Genomic DNA, 22,355 nt, shown 5'->3' with positions numbered 1-22,355 from the left:
TAAGGTTATACTACCTGGTGAAATTCCATAATGCTGTTGTGCTTGCTGAAGTGTGCATCTCCAGGAATCATGTTTAAACATCCTTTTAAAATTAAATTAAATAATAAGTGTAGAATGCAGCAAAGGTGGATGACAGGTTAAACTTTTTTTTTTCAAAGACAGGATTTCTCTGTGTAGCTTTGCACCTTTCCTGGAACTCACTTGGTAGCCCAGGCTGGCCTCGAACTCACAGAGATCCGCTTGGCTCTGCCTCCCAAGTGCTGGGATTAAAGGCGTGCACCACCACTGCCCGGTGGACGACAGGTTAAAACATGGAGGTAGGGTACTTCTCATCAAAGGCTGTCTACACTCCACACAGTAGAGCAAACATCTTATTTTTTGTCCCCGTTACCAAGATACCACAAGGGAATATTTTGACATTATATTGATTTGAATTCAATTTTGAATCAAATCTGGTGCCAACTAAAGTGTGATTTTTAGATTTTTGTTATAATTTTAGGGAAGAAGAAGTCTCTTTTTGCTAAGCCAAATACAACAGAAATTCTATCTCTTCATGCCAATCAAGTGTCTTTAACTGCTTCTGAATATACCAACTAAGTTGGCAGAGCCCTCGCGCACCACCCATAAACCTAGTCAGGGTTGGAGAGTGGGCTCAGTCTCCATTCTCCCTTCTTTATTGGTAAAAAGAAATCTAATTTATGCTCATATTATTTCTGGAAGGAATAAGCCTGGGGATTCTTTAGATTTATTATTTGGGAGGAATCTGGTAATTCTTTAAATTTAAGAATTAAGGAAAATCTGTTACCCCAAACTTGCAAGTTATATGATACTGAAGTTATTGCTTGGTCACCTTTGCTGACTGTGGTACCAGGAGTCACTGGAATTGTGTTAATGGTAAGTCAGTCTTAATCTAATTTTGCTCAACTGCTGCTCTGAAAGACCTGCTGTTTTTGTAGAAACTCGGCCTCCTTTGTCTGAGGCTGAGTTATGTGGGTGTTGTCACAGTGTGTGTTGCAGCTGAACTGTCTCTGTAAGTGTCCCTGAGCTGAAGAGGACTTCGCACTGTCTCTCCCCCACACTGCTCCACGTGCTTTATCTCTGTAGACCCTACTCACACGAACCCACGTGGTTCTCCATGCATCCCAGTCCCTCATCACTTCCGTGAAGCCTTCTGCAGTGGTCTCAGGGGAAAATTAAGCCTTCCTTCCTTAGCAGGTTGTGAGATAACTACACACCAACCTTCAGAGTCCGAGGAATCTGCACACCTTGTTTTTATTCTATATTACATCTCTACATCATCACTTGAATATAAAAAATATTTTTGCCCTCAACAAAACGGAAGTATTAGGCAAGCAGGTCTAAAAAGACATTTGCGGTTCAATGACATGCCACAACACGCTTTGTGGTTTCTTAGCTCACGGAACTGAAAGTTAGTTCACTGGGTCTCCATGGTAAGCTTCACAAGAAACTGAGGGAGACTGCTGAGCCTGGCAGTGGGGAAGGTTGCTCCCGCCTTGCCCTGTCCTGGCACCTGAACAGCAGGCGCAAAGGGACTGTCTCACACACACTGGAATGTGCTGCCACCTCAACCATGTGGGGTTATGAAAGAGCCTGTGCCAGAACAGGACCTTGAATAAACTTCGCTAAGCAAAGGAAAGACGTGAGATATTGCTGGGCTGAGTGTGTTGGAGGGTCCTCTGAAGGACGAATGGGGAGGGATAGGCCTAGTGTACTGAGACCAGGCTTAGAAGCTACTGTGCTAAGACACATCAGAAAGACCAGGGTTTTAACTAAGGCAGAAACAGTGCGATTGGTGAAGGTATGGACAAAATCTAGAGGTATCAAGGAAGCAGGTGCCATAAGACTTTGGGACACCCAGACAAGAAGGACTAGCGAGAATAAAAGCATTCAGGTGCTTATATTATCGTGGTAATGGTAAACAAGGGCTGAGAGTAGTGTCTTTCACATGGGACAAGTTATTTCAAAACCTCTGACCTTCAACTCAAGATGCACAAGAAACTAACATGCAGAATTGAAGGTGTTAGAGGGCACCTGGGTCACAGCAGTGATTTTTGGGGAGTAGGCGGAGCAAGCAAAGGGTGAGCTCACCTAGCACCCATGCCACCTGCTTCTCAAGGACAAAGCCCAGAAACAGTTCACATGTGGGGACCTGAGGATATAAGTGTGGCTCCCCACGGTGTCACAGGAAAAAGCTTCAAGAGGAGGGAAGAAAGTATGGAAAGACCACTTCAGGGGGGACGCCAGGGGCAGCTACTACAGGGGGATTCTCAGTGGGTAGGAAGTTGAGCATTGGATGACTGAGGAACAGGGCAGACAAACAACTAGTTCCTAAAAGGGTGGAAAGAGAAGGGAGACTAGGTGGAGTAGTATGTATAAAAAAATGACAGCTACATGATGATGATGATGATGATGATGATGATGATGATGATAGATAGATAGATAGATAGATAGATAGGTAGGTAAGTAGGTAGATAGAAAGATACATAGGTAGGTAAAATAGATAAAGATAGATAGGAAGATAGATAGACAGACAGACAGATAGATGATAGAGTCACCTATGCAGATGTAAATACACACATATATGTATACACAGATGGTTGGATGAATGCTAAGATAGGAAGGTGGGTGGATGGATGGATACATATATACTTGCAAGGAGAGATACAGACATGGGTAGATAAATAAATATCACACACAGAAATGCAGATGTTTTTCATGCCTGTTTTCTGTCCTGGCCACCTTGAGAGAGATCTCCTCTGGGCTCTTCCTTTCCCCAGAGGCTCATTTCAGAACTGATTGCTTTCCTTGCATGCCCAGCTGTTTTGCCTTGTGCAGAGACGAGGTATTCATCAGATGCTCAATCAGCCCCAGCGTGGGTCTCATTTCACAGCCCCAGAATCTAAGGCACCGAGCCGAGGTTAATTGCTGCAGCCAGGTTTACAGTGTGAGTCCGTGGTGACGGTACAATTAGAACTTGCAGCAGAGACTTCCTATGTAATCAACTTGTTCACGATGTCTCCTGCCCCCTCTGCCCCCTGTGCCCCGACCTGACAGGATGATAAGTATCTGATTTGAAACAGGATTTTGCAGAGCCGGGAGCACCCCACAATCGCAAGCACCTGCAAAGAATAGTGTGGTGACAAGACAAATAATAGCAAACATGTCACCCTGGACTATTCGAAATTTCTGATGGCATCGGTCCCAGCTGTCACGGCAGATAACTCTCACAGCGCACCAATGAGGGGGCCGGGAATAAATGGAGTTAGACAGTGTTTACCAGGGACGGGGAGGTGATAAGCAGGAGGGATTCTGTCAGGGGCAGCAGCAGCTGTGCAGGAGGGGAGCGGAGGGCAGGCAGGAGGGGCCGGGCCACAGCAGCAGCAGGGACTAGTGGAAAACAGAATTAAAAACTAAAGAGATATTAAATTGAGTTCGTTCCAGCTAACCTGCATTTTGCAAACTGATCATGACAGCCATCGTGGTGACAGCTTTTCCCTGTAGCAGAGTCAGGGACTATCTCTGGTTTCTCCTCTCCAATATTTTCATCCACCTCCCACAAGAAGAGAGTTGCTTTGGTTTGGTTTGGTTTGGTTTTTACATACAATGGAAAATACTGATTTTGCAGAAACCAAGCCTTTCTAGTAAACACAGTGCCTTGGTGGGTTGGAAGCTTGTCAGGGATGCTGACACATTTGCAGATGGAGATACCGAGGTCTGTCTTGTGGCCTCAGGAGGGCTCAAGGGTGGATAAGATAACCATGAGAAAGGGTTCCCTGGCTGAGCGAGACAGCTCGGTTCCTTCAGCCTTAGAGTTACATTTGACTTCATTCTTCTGCATTTCCTTCCTTGTTTCATTTGTTAATTTACTTTAGAGAAAGGGTTTCATGTGCCCAGGGCTGACCCAGTGTCCCAGTACTCCTGTCCTCACAGGCAAGTGACAAATGAGAGCTGTGCTCCACCACGCTTGGCTTGTCTAGCACTGGGCTAAACCGTCAGCCTGTGATTTATCTTTTTAAAAATTCATTCCTGTTTCACGTGTGTGCCTGATTTACATCTGCCTGCATGTGTGTATATGCACCACATATATGCAGTGCCCACAGAGGCCAGAAAAGGGCATCCGATCCCCTTGGCACTAGATTTACAGATGGTGGTGCACCAGCCTGTGTGCTGGGAATCCAGTTCAGGCCTCTGTAAAAGCAACACCTGCCCTTCACTGCAGAGCATCTCTTCAGCGCCCATGACTGATTTCCTTAAACCAGCTTTTATTGTGTGTGTGTGTGTGTGGGGGGGGTACATATTGAAATGTAAAAACTCCCCCCACTCCAGCTCCTTCTGGCTCCTTCCAGCTCCTCTCATTCAAATCCCTCCCGTGTGCTTCTCACTCACAACTCGATTTGATTATCATTGTTACATATATATGTATGTATGTATATATATACACACACATATATATGTGTGTGTGTGTGTGTGTGTGTGTGTGTGTGTGTGTGTGTGTGTACACACAGCCTGCTGAGTCTGCTTTTGTTGTTTGTGTATCTGTGGTTTCAAGGCTGAGCACTCTGTGTTGGACAACCAATCACGGGCTCCTCCCTGGGGGAGGTTAACTCTCTTCCCAGCAGTCATCAACTGCCTGTGGTTCTTTGCTCAGGGGTATCCTGTGAATTTTCCCCTTTTGTGTTGACATGCCCATCGACATTACCATGGTTCTTGTCTTGTTTCTGCAGCCATTTTTAGGAGAGTCATGAAACCACACTTTTGCAGTGCTGTGCACACACAAAATGTGGTACAAAGTTAACATGTCCAAGTGGATGGGCGTGGAGGTCCCCATGCCTGGGGAGCCAGCACAGGCCAGTTCACTGAGTTACTCTAGTCACCATGACTATGTCGGTGATCAGAACATGTCGCATAATGAGTTCTTGGGCCACTTTCAGTAGTATAAAGATGTTAACCTCGGGCTCCCCCGCATTTCTCGTACCAACCCTGAACTCCGTCCTGCCTGGGAAGCACTTCAGAGGTCGGAGTCCTGAACTGCCCACTAGGAAATCCAAATTATCCAGAGTTTTGTTCCTGGTAGAAGGAATGAACTTTTCTCCAGAGGGTCACAGCCCATGGGACCTGAAACCTACATGGGAATCTTGGGCGTCTGGAGGGAGGGCTACTGAATACTGTGCCCCACAGATTCTGAGTGGGCAGTTCAAGATGCTACATGCCTCTCCTCAAGCCTGCTTGTGCCCTAACCTTGCCTTGGTGGCCTTTAGCTTGGGGGGTGGGGAGGAGCAATCACACCCACCTTGCTTTCTAAATTAATGAGACTAGTTCTCATGAAGAAATCAGGGTTGCTAAGCACTAATTATTATTCCATGCATCCTCAAAATAAACCTTTGGAGACAAATGAGGTGGAGGAGGCAAACATGATGCAGTGAGGTAAGCGTTTCTCCAAAGGAGAGAGAGGACCACCCTCAGCTTCCAGAGGCTCCGAATATTCCAGAACACTGTCTCTGGTCATCGAAGGGGCTAGAGTGCCCGGGGTTGTGATTTAATCTTCAAGGAAGAGGAGGGACAGGATTCGCCCTTCCAAGCCTTCCTTATCACCAGGTGCAGCCGGGGCTCCCACTCAGCCCACACTGAGCTGACTCACTGGTTCATGCTGAGGCTGTGTCATTAATGTGCTTGTGAGGGATACACCAGGGCTCAGCCCCATTTTGTGGGGCCAGCCCTCTCTTTGATCCTAGGCTTTCTTCTCATGGTGCTTTGGCTCTGAACGCCAGTGTGGATTCTGGGATGTGCACATGCTGCCCTTGTCTTCACTGAACAGGCTTGCAATTCCTGCAGGGATGGCCTGGCCCTGGAGGATCCACTCAAGGTGACCTTGCTCTCATTAGCTCAGAATTCAATTGTGTGGTTTGCTTCCCTTCCTATCCCCAGGGAGGAGAATTCATAATTACAAACCCAGTCCCACCAATTACGGACCCCAGGCATCTGTTTGGATCTCCTTTGCCGCCCCCCTCCTCCCCAGGTGTCTGCTAGTTTGCAAAACTGGCAAGCAATAGGCAAAGGTGGAAAAATGCCTCATGTTACATCCTCAAGGGAGACAGCACAGTCTGAAACAATGTGTGCCCTTTCCTAAGAATGATACACATTTACAGTCCTGCCAATGTATTTCTTTCTGCAGAGTTTTTTTGTTTTGTTTTGTTTTGTTTTGTTTTGTTTTTTAAGGATGCTTTGGGCTACCGTTTTCATCCAAGTAGGCCAGCAGGATAGCGCTAGATTCTGTCCCTTCGACGGCATAATCTAATGGGATATTTCCGTTCACGTCTTGCAGAAGGACATTGGCTCCAGCCTGTGGGAAAACAAACAAACAAAAATAACGAACATTGCTGAAGGATTAGAGAGGAAACCACAATACTTTTTTTTTTTTTTTTTAAGACAAATACATTAAATACTTTGTGGAGACTCCAGGTTGCAAAATGTCCCACAGAGTCTTACAACATCATAGGCCCTGCACTGGCACTATTGTCTCTCGTGGATTCCTCCTTAAACCCAAACCTTATTCAGGGAGTGGCTGCAGAGCCCTGCTCTCTGGTGGTAGCTGCTGTTCTGTCTTCTTGAAATACCCAAGCCACAAGGAAGTCTTCATGGGAGGGCTCATCGAGCAAGCTGAGCTTGGCCTGATGGTCCTGAAGTCTACTCCATCAGTCCTTGTCCTCCTCAGGCATCCACTGGGCACTGTCCTCATACTCCTGCTTGGTTTTGATTTTGCAAGAGACTGTTTTCTAGCAAGAAGCACAACCAGTGATTGTCAGGGTTGACTTCTTGAAATATACTATTATAGCTTCCAAGAACTAAATCATCACAGCACCACTGTGTGTACCTGTCCCCCAATGTTTATCCAGACAGAGTGGAAGATTTCCTTTGACCCTTGAAAACTAGTCACAGCAATGGTCCCCACTGCTCTGTATTCACCAGGGAGACCCAAGTGTTTAGCAGCCATCATTCTTACCATACCATGGCTCGGGTTTTCTGTCCCTCTGCCCCAGGAGGAGGATCTGTTCCTGGCATCTATTTCTGTCCTTCTCAGTGTTCTCTTGTTCCAAGCTGGCAGTTTATTCCCTTTCAAAAGCTAATAGCTACTTATATTCAATATTCCTAGTTAAAATTGTTGGGAGGAATTCTGGTTCTCAGTTAGATGCTGAGGAAACCCTGAAAGTGGAGTGACCCAGGATGAACCGTGATGGCCTGTGACACAGAGCTGTGACCTGGGACATGCCCTTCTTCCCTTGAGTTGCTTTTGCTTAGGTGTTTTACCACAGAGACAGGAAAAGAAACTAAGACAAAGTTTAGGATGTTTACTTTCTCATAGATCCGTTGCTTTCTGTCTACGAGGTTGATCGGTGAAAGAATAGTCTGATCTTTCATGGAGAATTAGACAATAGGCTTCAGAATGAAATAGCTTCCATGGCCAGTGTCTGAGTTAGGGCTACTATTGCTTATAAGGAAACACCACAATCAATGGCATGTTGGGGAGGAAAGGGTTTATTTGGCTTATACTTCCACCTTGCTGTTCACCACTGAAGGAAGTCAGGAGAGGAACTCAAACAGGGCAGGAACCTGGAGGCAGGAGCTGATGCAGACATCATGGAGGGGTGCTGCTTACTAATTTGCTTCTCATGGCTTGCTCATCCTGCTTTCTTATAGAACCCAGAGCCCAGCCCAGGGATGGCACCACCCACAATGGGCTTGGCCTTCCCTCATCAATCACTAATTAAGAAAATGTCATACAGGCTGGTCTACACCCTGGTCTTGTGGAGGAATCTTCTCAGTTGAGGATCCCTCCTCTCTAGTGACTCTTGCTGGTGTCAAGTTGACATAGAACTGGCCAGTACAGTGTGTTCAGTCTTGCCTCCTCACCTGCCTCAAATTATAAACTCCTTGAAAGATCCAGTTTTTTTTTTTCACTGAAATACACAGGCTGTGAGAAGGTAGGTCTGCTGATGTTCTTCAAATGCCTGATACAGTCCAGAGTCAGACTGGCCTGTTCTACTGGGGCCTGAACAAAAGCATCCTCCCCTCCCTGCAAGAGCTGATTTTATGACCAGTTTCTCTGAAGTTAACACAAACAGCAGTAGTGAGTGAATAGTCATGGCTTTCCTTTTTTATTATCCACCGAGCTGACCAGGAGTGAATACAACTTTCAAGTGATGGTGGGTCCCCTCAGAACAAAGGCACCAATTAGCTGAAAATGGAGGAATTTCCTTGAAAATGTCAGAAGATATTTATTACCATCGTAAGGTCTAACCTGTAGCCTATGCAATGGGAATCCTCCATGAATTCACAGCTTTGTAAGGAGTTGTGCTTCTATTAAAAATGTTTGAGATACTCAGAAATGGCAAGTCAGCTTGGTTTTGTGAAATGAAAGTGAACAAGGGATTCTGTTCACTAAAAATACAATTCTTGATGTTACCATTTAAAATTTGGCTATATCTACAACCTTCCAATGCATGCACTGGATATACTTTAAGACGTTCTGTTTAACATTTCAATTTTTACTTCTCAGAGGTGGATCCAGCTTTCAGCTCTGGATATGAACATGAGAGGTGTAGATGTGTTTGTTACATGGTTTCCTTGGATTCTCATCAGAGTCTTCCTGTGTGGAACCAAGAAGTCAACATCAAATATGACACTAAGTTTGGAGGGTGTCAGAGTATGCATTTGATTATAAGAACAATTGTCTATTACAGGGAAAAAGAAATGGGGAGTTGAAGATTTTAAATTAAAGTTTTCAAATAGAAAAAGGCTAGTAGAGCCTGCTGGTGTTGTGGAATATTAGTTGAAGATGTGTTACATTCGTTTATGCTGTGTAATACTTGTTTAATGATGCAAAGATGTGCTGCATTTGTTTAACTCTGTGAAGCTGTGTTACTGTGCCTGTCTAAAACACCTGGTGGTCTAATAAAGAACTGAATGGCCAATAGCAAGGCAGGAGAAAGGATAGGCAGGGCTGCCAGACAAAGAAAATAAAAAGAAAGAAAAAATCTGGGAAGAGAAGATTGAGGAGCAAGAGAAGAAGAAGAGGACTCCAGGGACCAGCCACCCAGCTACACAGGGAGCCATGGAGTAAAGAAAGGCATATAGAAAAATAAAAGCCCAGAGGCAAAAGGTTGACGGGATAATTTAAGTTAAGAAAAGCTGGATAGAAATAAGTCAAACTAAGGCCAGGCATTCATAAGTAATAGTAAGTCTCTGTGAGTATTTGGGAGTTGGGTGGTGGGTCCCCAAAGAGCCAAAGAGTAAAATAAACAAGTCACAACAACAACAACAACAACAAACAACTAAAGCCTGGATTTAGTTTTCAATATAACAAAGAATAGTCTCAAGAGTTCCTACACATTTCATAAATGTTAAGTATTTCAAAACAACTGAATGTTATCCTTTATTTTAAAAATGTGGGGTCTCAGGCAGCTGTTGTGGTAGAGCCAGAGGAAGGACAGTCTAGAGTTGGGATTAGTGTAGTCTCAGCCATCATCAGAGATGTTTCTTTGTGCTGTGGATGTTGAACAAAGCCCAGAGAATTAGTGACTATGGAGGTTCACCTGTTCTGATGGGACAAATCATGCCTGTCCCTGGTGCTCAGTGACCACTGAGGGAGATGGGGCAGGAGGACTGGATGAGCTGGAGGAGGGGAAGACTAGAGCAGAACTGCACCTGCTGGGCATGACTGAGCTGCTGCACCCATGAGCTCACAGCAGCTGTGTTTTGTGCATGGGATCAAGCCAGTCAACATCCCAGCATGGAAGGATCCATAGCCCCCACCTGTAGCTGAGGAACTATGGACACAGGATGACTTCTTAAGGAGGGAGGGCCAGTTTTCTTTCAGAGTGTGGCTCCTGGTGGGTCCATTGGATGGCCCCATACTCATAAGGACAGGACCAGAACAAAATGGAATGGATGAGTTATTAAACTTAAAAAAAATGCAGTTGAATCACAAATATATCATGCACATGAAGAGACAAAAATGTGGATTAGAAACCAGGTATGTGTAAAGGGAATTGAAAGTGGGAAGAGAAGGGAAACACACTTTCTCTTCATGAAAGAGAAACAATTTACATGTGGTAATAATATAATGGTCTGAGCCATACCATAAAGATGTGTGTGCATGTTTATATTTGTGTGTTCACACATGTGTGTGTTGTATGTGTGTGATTGTACATGCATGAAAGCTCCTGTGTGTGGAATGGCCTCACACGTCACATCCTGCACCTGACAACAGATGTTGCATTTCTTATTCTGAGAGCACCTGCCATACTCCATCTTGCTTGGGAAGAACCTCCTGGACAAAGACAGTGCTAGTTTTGCCTGACTTTCTCTTCCTATTGGAATGACAAAGGACTCCGACTAAAGCAATTTACAGGAGAAAGGGTTTACTACAGTTTTCAGTTCTGGGTGACAGTCCATCATGGTGCGGACTTGGGAGTTTGACGCTGCTGGGCACATCACATCTAGTCAGAAGCCAGCAAGGAGTGCACGTGCTCAGATCCAGCTCTTTTTGGTCCAGCCCCAGGGATAGTGCTACCCACATTTAGGGTGAGTCTTCCCACCTCCACAAACCCACTGAAGAAAATTCCATGCAGACAACTCACAGGGCAACCTATAACTCTCCCCAACACCCACACACACACACACACCCACACAGTCCTTCACTGAGACTCCCTGCTCAGGTCATTCCAGAGTCTTACCTTTGAAATTAACCACCACAAGCTCCAAAATACCCTGCAGCATGGACGTCCAGCCCAGGCCATTCTACCCACAAAGTTAGAACTGTATTAGCAAGCCATACCCCAAGACCAACAGCAAAGTTTGTTTGCACAACATAAACTGCAAGGCAAAATTTAACATTTCTTTCAGAAAAATAAATCAACCACACCATGGTTGCTTTTTATAATTAGGGAAGTGAAGGTGATACATTTTATATGTGTAGAACCAACAGGGACTCTTCAAGTCCTGTGTGCAGCTGGATGCTGGGCAGATCCTGCTAGAAGCCTTGGGCACATTTACTCTCTATTTATTGAAGCTGGAAAGCCATTTAATTTCCAATTTGCCCTAAATTTTGTTCTTGATGTATTAGAGTTGGGACTCACATATATCATTTCCTGTAAATGAGATTCTTTTTAGTTCATGCCAGATGACATATGGACCAATAAACATTTTATTGGCTTGTGCTATGTAACAATTTAATCTCAACAACTGTGTTTGTGCATGGTTTTGCTTAGTAATAATTCTTTGTCACATTAATATTGAAAGCTTAATAAAAGTCATGTAATGGGATTGTAATGATAAAATACTACTTCTTTCTACGTGATTAAACTTTTTGGTAACTTCTCATTTTTAAGTAATTACAAATCTACTGAAAATTGAAAGGCTAGCACCAGAATGCTTCATTCCTGTTATGAGTTTAATCTCATGCCCCCTCAGAATGACATTTTGAAACTCTAACCTCAAGTACCTCATTTGGGAATATGGTCATTAGAGACAATGCTAGTTTAGAGGAAGTGGCCTCAAGTAGTATGGGGCATTATTTCAAGATGCCCAGTGTCCTTAATAAGAGAGGCATTTGGATGGAAAGAGAAACCTTGGGGGACACAGAACTGGAAAGATAGAAGCATAGCTTGGACCAGTATTATTAAGAGCCAAGACATGCCTGGTTTTCTCAGGAGCTGGAAGAGTCCCTTGACTGGAGACTTCTAGATGTGTGAAAAGAACTATTTGTTCTTTAGATTCATACTATGTAGACTTTATGACTTTAGGAAACTAAGATGGTATCCTATTTCTGCACAATGAAGTAAATGTTCATGCCTCCTTTTCTGAATTCATATATTACAACCTAGCCAGAGTGGCAATATTAAGAGCTGGGGCACTTTGGGGGTGATTAGCTTGTAAAGCTAGAGCCTCCAAGATGAAGATCAGTATCTTTATGAAAGAGACTCGGTCTATAGAATTGGTCAAGCTCTGGTGAGATGAAGAAAACAAAAATTATTTTGTAAGATTTTTTTCTTCAGCATCTATGTATGTGCCTTCTTATGTTTATGTGCATCGTGGGAGGCAACTCCCCCCTGCTGGAATCCAAAGAGGTGTTGGATTCCAAGGGACTGGAGTTACAGGTGGTTGTGAGCCACTGATGTATGTGCTGGAAACCAACCAGGATCCTCTACAAGAAAGGTAAGTGTTCTCCACTCCTGGAGCATCTCTCTAACCCTTAAAAGATACAAATTAATGCCTCTTTAAAGATTCATAGACATGGGGAATAAAAAAAAGACATTACCAACAGCATACATCCATGCTTATAGTGGATATAGATAAACTAGTTCCCTGAAGGGCAGACTGCCCCAGACTCACAAACATGAAGGACACACCTAAACCTGGTAATAATTCCTAACCCAATTATGAAGGTGCGTTTGATTCATGGTGAATTTCATAAATCCTTTAGGAAGAAAGTGTGTCCATTCTCTGCAAACTCTTTCAGAGCACTGAAGCAGATGGAAAACTGCCACGTGTTTTATTACTCCAGCGTTACTCAATGTCTAAGATAAATGAAGGCTGGAAGCAACAGGCTCTCATGAATACAGGGGTCAAATCCGCAATAGGATATTAGCAAACTGATGAAACAACACATAAAAGTAATCATCCACCACTACCAAGCAGGGCTTCAGGCAGCTCTTGGTAGGGCCCTGCTACCTTTGCTTTTAAGAGAGAGGCCCAGGCCTGGGAGAACCAGGCGTGTCTTGGTTCACATAAACTCATGTAGGCACACAGACATACACATACAGGAATCTTAAGAAATAATTTGTGTCTTTATCTTAACCTGGCCAGAGGTTCAGCATTTGGAAATCAGCAATGCAATATCTCACACTAACAGGCCAAAAGCTAAGAAGCATTTGCTCATACCAGTGGATTGATGAAGCTTTTGGTGCAATTCAACATCTGTTTGTGGAAAACCAGGAAGTAGGCATAGAATGTGACTTATTCTGCTTGACAAAGAGCACCTGACAGCTGACACCATAGTTAATGGTAAGAAAGTAGAAAGTTCACAGTAACATCAGGCACTAGACAAGGTGTCCTTCCCATTATTCTTTCCCAAAATCCAGTGTGATGCCTTAGCTAACAGAATATGACATGAAATGAGAGGTCTACAGCCTGTAAAAGGAGGAATGAAACAGCATTTCCTCACCATTGAAATGAACTTTTACATAGAGAAAGTTCCAAAAACAAAACAAAATAGAGCCTGCCCTCCTGAGTGAATGTCTGGGTCTCAAGATGGAAGGTCCACGTGAAAACAACTTTTCTTCATGTCTCCATCTGCAAATATGGGGGTTGAAAATAAAAAAAAAAAAAAACCAACATGCTACTGTTGCTGTTAGAACCCCAGGGTAATAATTAGTTAGATTATGAACGTAAAAACCGCTTATGGGACAAGAAGAGATGGAAGACTCCCAAGAAAGCCGCTCCAACGCACAGTTGGGGAAATAGCCCATGGCGATGGGTAAGAATGCCAAGATGACAGTTGTTCCAAACTTGTCTTGCAGAATCCATAAAATCCCAGTTGAAACCCCAGAAAGTTATTTGACAGACAAATAATTGGAGCTGATGACGAAGTTTTACGGGGTTGAAAAGAAACCTAAATATCCAATATTAATTGGAGTAGAACAGTGCCAGAGGGCTGACTTCATCCAACCACAAGACTTAGAAGAACTGTACTCAGAAGATACAATTGAGATGTGTGATATTGCCGGAAAACGTACGAACAGATCAATATACCAGAATATAGGTCAGAGACAGACCTGCATAAATACAGAGTCCTCACAAAAGAAAGGAAGGCTACACAATACAGCAGAGAGAGCCGTGAACATCAGTGCTAAGGAAACTGCAGACCTGTGTATAAAAACTCTGGATCACAGACTCCCCAGCTCCTGCTCTTTCCCCAGGTCAGGCTCCACCATGCTCTGGTCTTTCCCTCAAGCTGGCTGCAGAGGGCTTCTGTGAGCATGCAGCTGTCAGGAGACCTTCTGCTCCCACCCCTTTGCAGCTGTGAGCCAGGCCTGTCCCCTCCCTACCTTACTGTGAGCAGTCTCGAACACAGGCTAGGTCACACATGTGGAGCTTACCCCTCATAAAAATCCTGTCAAAACCTTCCTCCATTTTCTGGAAGTGAAGAGTCCTTTTCCCTTCAGGCCCCACCGTGGCCACCTACAGTCTTGATAGTACCTCTCCCAATAAAGGTCTCTTCCTAGGGGCAACTTGTCTCAGCTTCCTTTGTACAAAGTTGTAACAGACACATCTTTCTTCACACAAACAAAAATTCATTCATAATAGATCACAGACCAGAATGTAAAGTGCAAACTTTGAAACACTCCTCAGATAATGTAGGAGAAAAATCTAGATGTCACTGAGCAGGGTGATGGGATTATTGTCTCAGGACCAAAGGCACCAGATATAGAACCAATGGTGACAAGCTTCATCGAGAACGCCACTGCCGTCTCAATGGAAAGATAAAAATGGTTCTGTGCATGAAGCTTCATGGATTGTTCAAAAGGACGGGGCTCATCAGAGCCAAGAATCATCCAGGTTAGGATACCAAGCACTTTGAAGAAAACTAGAAATGGATCACTTCAAAAATTTGTCATTAGAGCCTGTCAAGATATCTCAGCCTGTAAGAGCAGTTTCTGCAGTTACAGAGCTCTGACCAGAGACTGGTCCCTAGATCCCCACAGGGTAGCTGACAACCACCTACAGTTTCAGCTCCAAGGGATCTGCTGTCCTTTTCTGGACTCCTCATTTAAGCAAAAATAAATCTATTTTTAAAAAGAAAACAATGCTTTTATAGAAATTGATTTTCTTCCTTTTTTTTTTTTCAAGACACAGATTCTCTGTGTAGCTCTGGCTGTCCTGGAACTTATTCTGCAGATCAGGCTGGCTTTAAACTCAGAGATCTACCTGCCTCTGCCTCCCAAGTGCTGGGATTAAAGGCATCTACCACCATTGCCTGGCTTAAAAACTGATTTTTAAATTATCAAATTAATCACCAGAAACAGTAAAAATAAAAAACGTATAGTCTCCCTACTCAGCATTAAACACCAGGATTTCAATGTTTTCTGTTTCATTTAGTGTATACAGACATCATGTGAGCACATGTACTGAATATAGGCCCTTAGTGAAAGTAACCAGAGCACAGTGGACTTATAGTGTCATGTTCCCACTTTCAACCTAACATCTAAACCACAAGCCCTTCCCTTCCCATGGCACTAGACACTAACAAAATTCCATTACACTTCCATACAGAAGTCATTATAGCCTCCTGTTCTTATATATGAGTGTTCAGCTCATCACCCTTATAAACCATAGTCTTGTACTTCATTCTTTGACCCCAAATAAAAGGTTTCTACCACTTGAATTAACATCATGTCTGCAGTCCAACATTATTCAGGTGCCCAGGGTGTTTCTGTCAGGCTTCAGTGTGAACACTTCATGAACTAACCCATGACTCCAGGCCATGGTTGCTCTGGGGCTGGGGGATGTCTTTCTGTACACTATGAATATATGTTGTTCCCATTAGCTGCTTTGGCCTATGGCAAGGCAGCTTAGAGGCAGGCAGGAAATCCAGGAGAGAGACAGGAAGAAGAAAGGAGAGGCAGGAGAGATGCCAACTGCCCCTGAAGGAGAAACAAGATGCCAGCAGATAGGTAAAGCCACAGAACACGTGACAAAACATAGATTAATAGAAATGGGTTAATTTAAGATATAAGAGATAGGTAGCAAGAGGCCTGCCATAGACCACATAGTTTTATAAGTGGCTGCTGGACCATGGGGCCAGGTGGGACCTGAGAAACTTCTGGCTACACTCTGATTCCATTCCAGCCACAGAGGGGTCCTCATTGCCTCTCAAACACTCCCACTTCCTGCAGACTCCTCTGTATCATCTATCCCAATCAGAATGTCTATAAGAGTCATCCTGAGCCATGTGAATTCCAGCCTTCTTCCTAGAATTGCTTATCTCAGCTCCCTCCACACTCTGTCCTTACACACACCTTGTTCTGCCATAGTATTCTCGGAGTGATTATTATTCTCTAGCGTTTACTAATCTTTCCCCTTCTTTCTTTCTTTCTTTCTTTCTTTCTTTCTTTCTTTCTTTCTTTCTTTCTTCCTTCCTTCCTTCCTTCCTTCCTTCCTTCCTTCCTTCCTTCCTCCCTCCCTCCCTCCCTCCCTCCCTCCCTCCCTTCCTTCCTTCCTTTCCTTCCTTCTACTTCTCTTCATCTTTATCCCTCTTTTTGGGGGAGAAGTAGACACAAGGTCTATCATGTAACTCTGGCCAGCCTGGGACTCACTATGTAGATCAGGTGGTCCTCCAACTCACAGAGCTCTTTCTGACTCTGACTCCTGAGTGCTGGAAATAAAGGTATGCTGACGGCAACAGCATCAGGCTTGGCTTTAAAAGATGTGTTGCTTTAGGGAAGAGGTTATGCATTTGTTCCCAAGAGTGTGGAATCATTCAGCATTGAAGAAAATCAGGTTTGATCAGGAAAGACCCCCTGAAAATCCTGGCTACAGACATCAAAACTACAAGACTTGTGACATGTATTTTACCTGCTCAAACATAGAAAAAAAATCATCTTTGACTGACTTGTGTCTGTCTGACTGACTTACATGCACAGTCTACACTTGTGTTATACAGATATGCATGTTACTTTTAAAAGTTTATGTGTTTTCAGAACAAGCAGATCAGACACCAATGAAAACAAATGGCCGAGGTGATACATCTCAGAATGTCTCTGTTGCAGTTTCCTGAGTTCTTTCAAGGCTGCTGGCTGACATGGTCCAGCCTCATAGACTATTCCAGCCAAGACTTGACCATTATCCTGATTTTCTCAGCATTTCCCAAGGATGCCAGCACCCCTAAACAAGAGGAAGCAGTCTAGAGAAAACAATTCCCACATTCCCAAGAGGTGAGTTATGGATGTTTGTCATCATTTGGGGGGCAGGGGTTATACATTGTTGTTGGTCATGGTAAAAAAAAAAAAGTTAAACAAAGACGTAAGATTCAAGGATCTCTTTCTGAAGGAAAAATGGGGATATAATATAGAAACTATGACATAAAAGGGTAGATAATTGAATCTACTTTAAACCAAAAAGCAACTATTAATCTCAAAATATTTTGCATTGGTATGGATTTCAGTTTATTGATACAAATTTAAAGTTATTTTTGTTATATTGTATATATGATTCTATTTTTGTTTCAGATATTGTACTTATGCAGGTCATTTAAAATGTAATGAATAATTAAGAAATACAGGTTAGTAGTTATTCATTTGTAATAATCAAACTTGTAGTCACATTAGGTATGTTTTCAACATTAAACAAATATAAGTAGATAGATAGATGGTCTTCAAATACTTCAAAGACCTACAGAAAATGGCATTTAAGATTTATATTCACGACAGTGAGACACATCTGCTCCTGACAGCACCAATGTACTTCAAAAGAAGATGATGGGCATCAAAGAAACTCTCTATAGAGTTTACTTTCTTTGTGGTAGAAGCTATCCACTGGGCAAAGAAATTGCCCTTGCCTTGATTGCTGACAGTTACTGTACAAACTGGTCTAGCAGGATACAAAAGAAAACAACTACCAAACTTTGCCAAGACAAGGTAGGACAGTCATTCAAAATTCCCTAGTCCTCAGAAATGTCTGTCAGATATACTAGGCCTGTAGGTCAAAGATGGATGCCACAACATTACAGAAGAACTTTGGGTGACTGTCCATGCAGCCAGATGTCCCTGTTGTTAGGTAATATTACACCCTTCTGGGGTCTTTGATGGAGTTAAAAATTAAATAATTAGAGTTAAAGTTATTCTATTTATAATAAAAATTAGGTATAAAACTTTAGACTCACAAAGATAGATAATAAAGGATTTTCTCTAAATTTGCCAAGTACAAATGGACTGAATATTGTAACTGTAATTCTTACTTGATAACTATTTTTATTGTATATAGTTATACTGTATTAAAGTTAGAACCTTACTTTTTAATTTGACAATAAGGGGGAAACTTTGTGGAATCATCTTTTTGTACACTGTGAATAGGTGTTGCTCTCATTAGTTTAATAAAGAGCTGACTGGCCAATAGCTAGGCAGATAGAGGTTGGGCAAGACTTGTAGACAGGATGGGAGAGTGAAGAAAGGCAGAGTCAATGTGTTAAAGAAAGGTACTGAGCCATGTGGTTGAACTTAGATAAGAAATATGGGTTAGTTTTAGTTGTAAGAGCTAGTTAGTAACAAGCCTAAGCTATTGATTGAGCATTGATAATTAGTAATAAGTCTTTGTGTGGTTATTTGGGAGCTGGCTGGTGGGACAGACTATTCCACCTACACCCACTTCTTAGTGTACTGTGGCCATTTGCACTTCTTTCACAAATATCTGTCTAAGCACTTTCATGATAACAATCACAGTTGTGTTTTCATTGATGTTACACGATATTTGCTATTTTGTAAATATACACCTATATCTTTGAGGTAAAATATTTCCCCAGTTTTGCCTTATAATTTAAAGGACAAACTTCAAAGGTTTGCTAAGCCTTCAGAAGTATCAAGCCAAAGGCAGGAAATTCTTTTCATAAGAAGACAAGCAAATCCTTCTAAAAATATAAAGTCAAAAGTAACCACAGAACAGGAGTGCTAAGTCCAAAGGTCACACAAAGCAGCTAGGAACCACAGAGCTGGTCTCTTCTGCAAAAAGCCCTGCTCTTCCCAACTTGCTTTTACATGTTTTTGTTTGTTTGTTTGTTTTTATGTTGCTGAAATGGGAAGTTGTTAGAAACAGTACTTCATGAGGGTTGCTCAGAAAGCAAATCTTCATGCTAAAGACTTAGGGGTGGAGAGATGGCTCAGGGGTTAAGAGCATTGGCTGCTTCTCAGAGACCCCAAGTTTGGTTCCCAGCATCCATGGTAGGTAGCTCCCAATTGCCTGCAACTCCAGTCTAGGGCATAGGAAAAACTCTTCTGTTTTATTTGCCGCACATGTGTGTGCTAGTGTGTGTGTGTGTGTGTGTGTGTGTGTGTGTGTGTGTGTGTGTCTGTGTTTCATTCACATACAAATGAAAATAAAGGGTTTTTTTTTTGAGAAAGCAGTCTCTCATGGTGAAGGTTTTAGACATAAAAAGGACCAAATGAGGACACCCCTGACCTTCCTATCTCACGACCTTTGAATTTGGACATCATATTTCAAGGCTCAGCTGAGATGCCAGAGCCCTAGGCTATGAGGGATGAGTCTGCAGTCAGAAAATTCAATACCCAAGCCAGCAATCAGCTCTGCCCAGTAAACAGGTTGGAGAGTTTACTCTACAGTTATCTTTTTTTAAACTAATTTTTTAAATCTTATTTTACATACCAACCACAGTTTCCCTTCCCTCCTCTCTTCCCTTTCCCTCCCCCAATCTATTTTTCCTCTCCCTCATCCACTCTTCAGAGAGGGTCAGGCTTTTCGGGGGAGTCAACAACACATGGCATATCAAGTTGAGGCAGGCCTAAGCTCCTCCCCACTCAACAGTGACCTTCAAGGCCTCAAGGCAGCAGGTTCTCTCATCTCTCATTTCTAGCAATCACTGCCCATGGCTTCCATTATTTATGCAGAGAGAAAATTAGAAGCACGTAATTTTCTTTTGGAGTCTAGATTTTTGGCAGACAATACAGCTGGTAGTAGAGTTGGGTGGCCCACTTATTCATTAAGGAGCCATGCACTGAACTTTTATTATGATTAAAATGTGCTTTGAGAATTTAATGCTTACAAATTTTTCATGGCAATAAAAATTAAGTCTTTATTATGGCTGTTTAAAAATTTATAACAGTTGAGTTACATTGGGACAGAGTTTTATAGCACCCTCTACAAACCTTCTTAGGTCAATGGTTACTACTTGGGGAGACCATAAATATTTATGTGTGCCCTTGTTGCCATGGTAAACACCACAGTGAAGCATGTAAAAGAGGAGAAACAATCCCCGGGATTCCTAGGGGCTGCGTGTGAGCAGTATGTACAGTCAGTTATCCCAAGGACATCCGCAAACACCCAGAGGATGACAGTTTGCTACAGTGGTAAAGGGGGGCGGGGTCCTCCAGGCTGTGAGGACAGAGGTCTCAAGGTGGTATCCCAGACTCAGTATGGGCCAACGTGAGCACAGTTACCTAGTAGAAGATGAACATGAGAACTGGCAGAGCCCTCTGAAAGAGCTGCATCACAGACAGGAAGGAAAGTTAGAAGAAAAGCACTAGTGTGCTTGTGTGAAAGGGAAATAAAAAGGAAGGTGGACAGGACTACAGCATGGAGATGGTTTATTATAGATGTGGGGGACAGCGTAAGAGGAAGGAGAGGGATCTGGAGGAGTCCAGACTATAGACCTTGCCAGCAGCCTGAGCTGTGAGAGGAGACGGGGAAGGGGGGAAGGGAGAGTGGGTAGGCCAAGAGGTCAGGGACCAAGAAAGTGGGAGGCCAAGAAGGTGGCATGTCCAAAATGGCTGAGTTATCTAGGCAAGAGCTGGAGAGTCATATTGATAGGAAAGGTAACCAGTATGGCTGTCACGAAATATGTACCATGAGATGTTGCATAATAATAGAGCAATCAGTAAAAAAGATCTGCATAGAATGTGCAATGATATTTATATGACAAAACTGCCTATTATTAAAAACCATGTTATTGAAGGAAGTTTTCAGGTCTGGAGACATACAGAGAATGTGTCTAAATGAGGACACTCTTGACCTTCACCCCTCCTGACTTGAAGCTATTGAGTTATAGCATCTTATTTCAGGGATTATTGAGATACCAGAGCTCCAGGCTGCAGGAAGAATGTTCGGGACTGAAGCCAACAGTCAGTTCTGCATGGTGAATGGAACTGGAAAGGGTGAGTAATCTCTGATGTGGGGCTGGCCATACCCTCACCCTTGAGTTATCTATCAGAGATAGGCTCCTGTTGGATCTTAGGAAGGGCACAAGTCCAGAAATGATAGTCTTGGCTCAGCTCAAGCTGGACTAATGATGGATTTCTAGCAGTTAAGTTAAAGCTAGTGTTCCTTAGGAACTCACAAAGAAAGTTCCTGTCAGCCAAAAGAGATCCTTTTCCTTGCCTCTGGCAGAGGGTCATAGGGCTCTCCATTGACATATACGCATGGTTGCATATCAAAGCCAATGCTGGCCTCCAGGTTCCTTCAGCCTCCGCTCACATGTTATATAGCTCAAAGCCCACACTAGTGTCCTGGCCCTTCTCACCTCCTCCTCCACTATGCCAGTTCCCAGGCTGTTGCAGTTCATAGGTTTCCTCCACCCAGATACCGGCTTGATCGCTAGACAATGGCTAAGTTTCTCCCCTGCTCCCTCTGTCCCGTGGTGTCCACTCTTCTCTTTCTTGCTAGTCTCTGCTGTCCTCTCAATTCTTTCATCAACCAAGCGATAGCCCTGGCCATGTCCAGTCTGCTTCCTGTTCCCTCTGCCCTGGATTCTTCCAGATGCTCTTGACTGTTCTCTCTTATCCATACTAAAACCTTCCCCCTAGGTTGAGGGCACCAGGAAAACACTGCCCACAGAATCAAGTAAGCATGGCTCATAGGGGCTCACAGAGACTAAAGTGACTATCACAGAGCCTGGATGCATCTGAGCTAGGTCCTCTGAATATACGTTGTGGGCATGTAGCTTGGTCTTCTTGTGGGGCTCCTAACAGTGGGAGTAGGAATTTCTCTGGCTCCTTTGTTCTTGTGACCCTTTTCCTCCTACTGGGCTGCCTCATCCAGCTTTGATGTGAGAATATGTGCCTGGCATTACTGTAGCTTGTTATGCCCTGTTTGGTTAATAACTCTGGGAGGCCTGGTCTTTTCTGAAGGGAAACAGAGAAGGAGTGGATCTGGGGGAGGAGGGGCTGGGAAGAGTAGAGGGAGGGGAAATTGTGGATGGGATGTAATGTATGAGAGAAGAATAAAAAAAAATCTACCTCAAAAAACCAAACCAAAACAAAAACCTTCCCCCTAATCATGGAGTGGCCATTTTGGTGTCTTGCTTATATATCCCAATATATATACAAGTTACATGAATTTAATGATTTCTCTAAATATTCTGATGGGAGGCACTGAGGTACTAAGAATCTCATAGTACTCGATGATCATCTATTTCCCTGTGATGTAAGTATTCACCATTTAACATTTTATCCCTTGCATTTCGGTAGACTCTTCCTCATAATAAACATGGTATATTTCAATGCACTATGTCTTTTGAAAATAAACAAGGAATGAAATTGTCTTTGAGGTGAAAG

General features: G+C 43.3%; 1 protein-coding gene across 4 annotated transcripts in view; it reads right to left on the bottom strand.

The window, feature by feature from the left end:
• The window catches only part of Myo16 (myosin XVI), a 473,339-nt gene that overhangs the window by 268,293 nt on the left and 182,691 nt on the right, over window positions 1–22,355 (bottom strand). For all 4 annotated transcript variants that reach the window (XM_036166675.1, XM_036166674.1, XM_036166671.1 and 1 more), the window contains one exon: window positions 6,253–6,361. In XM_036166675.1, coding sequence (XP_036022568.1) covers window positions 6,253–6,361 — 109 coding nt within the window. The remainder of the gene's footprint in view (window positions 1–6,252; window positions 6,362–22,355) is intronic.

This window comes from Onychomys torridus, chromosome 17 (genome assembly GCF_903995425.1).
Source record: "Onychomys torridus chromosome 17, mOncTor1.1, whole genome shotgun sequence".
Taxonomy (NCBI): Eukaryota; Metazoa; Chordata; class Mammalia; order Rodentia; family Cricetidae; genus Onychomys; species Onychomys torridus.
This window is presented reverse-complemented; position numbering and strand designations above follow the sequence as displayed.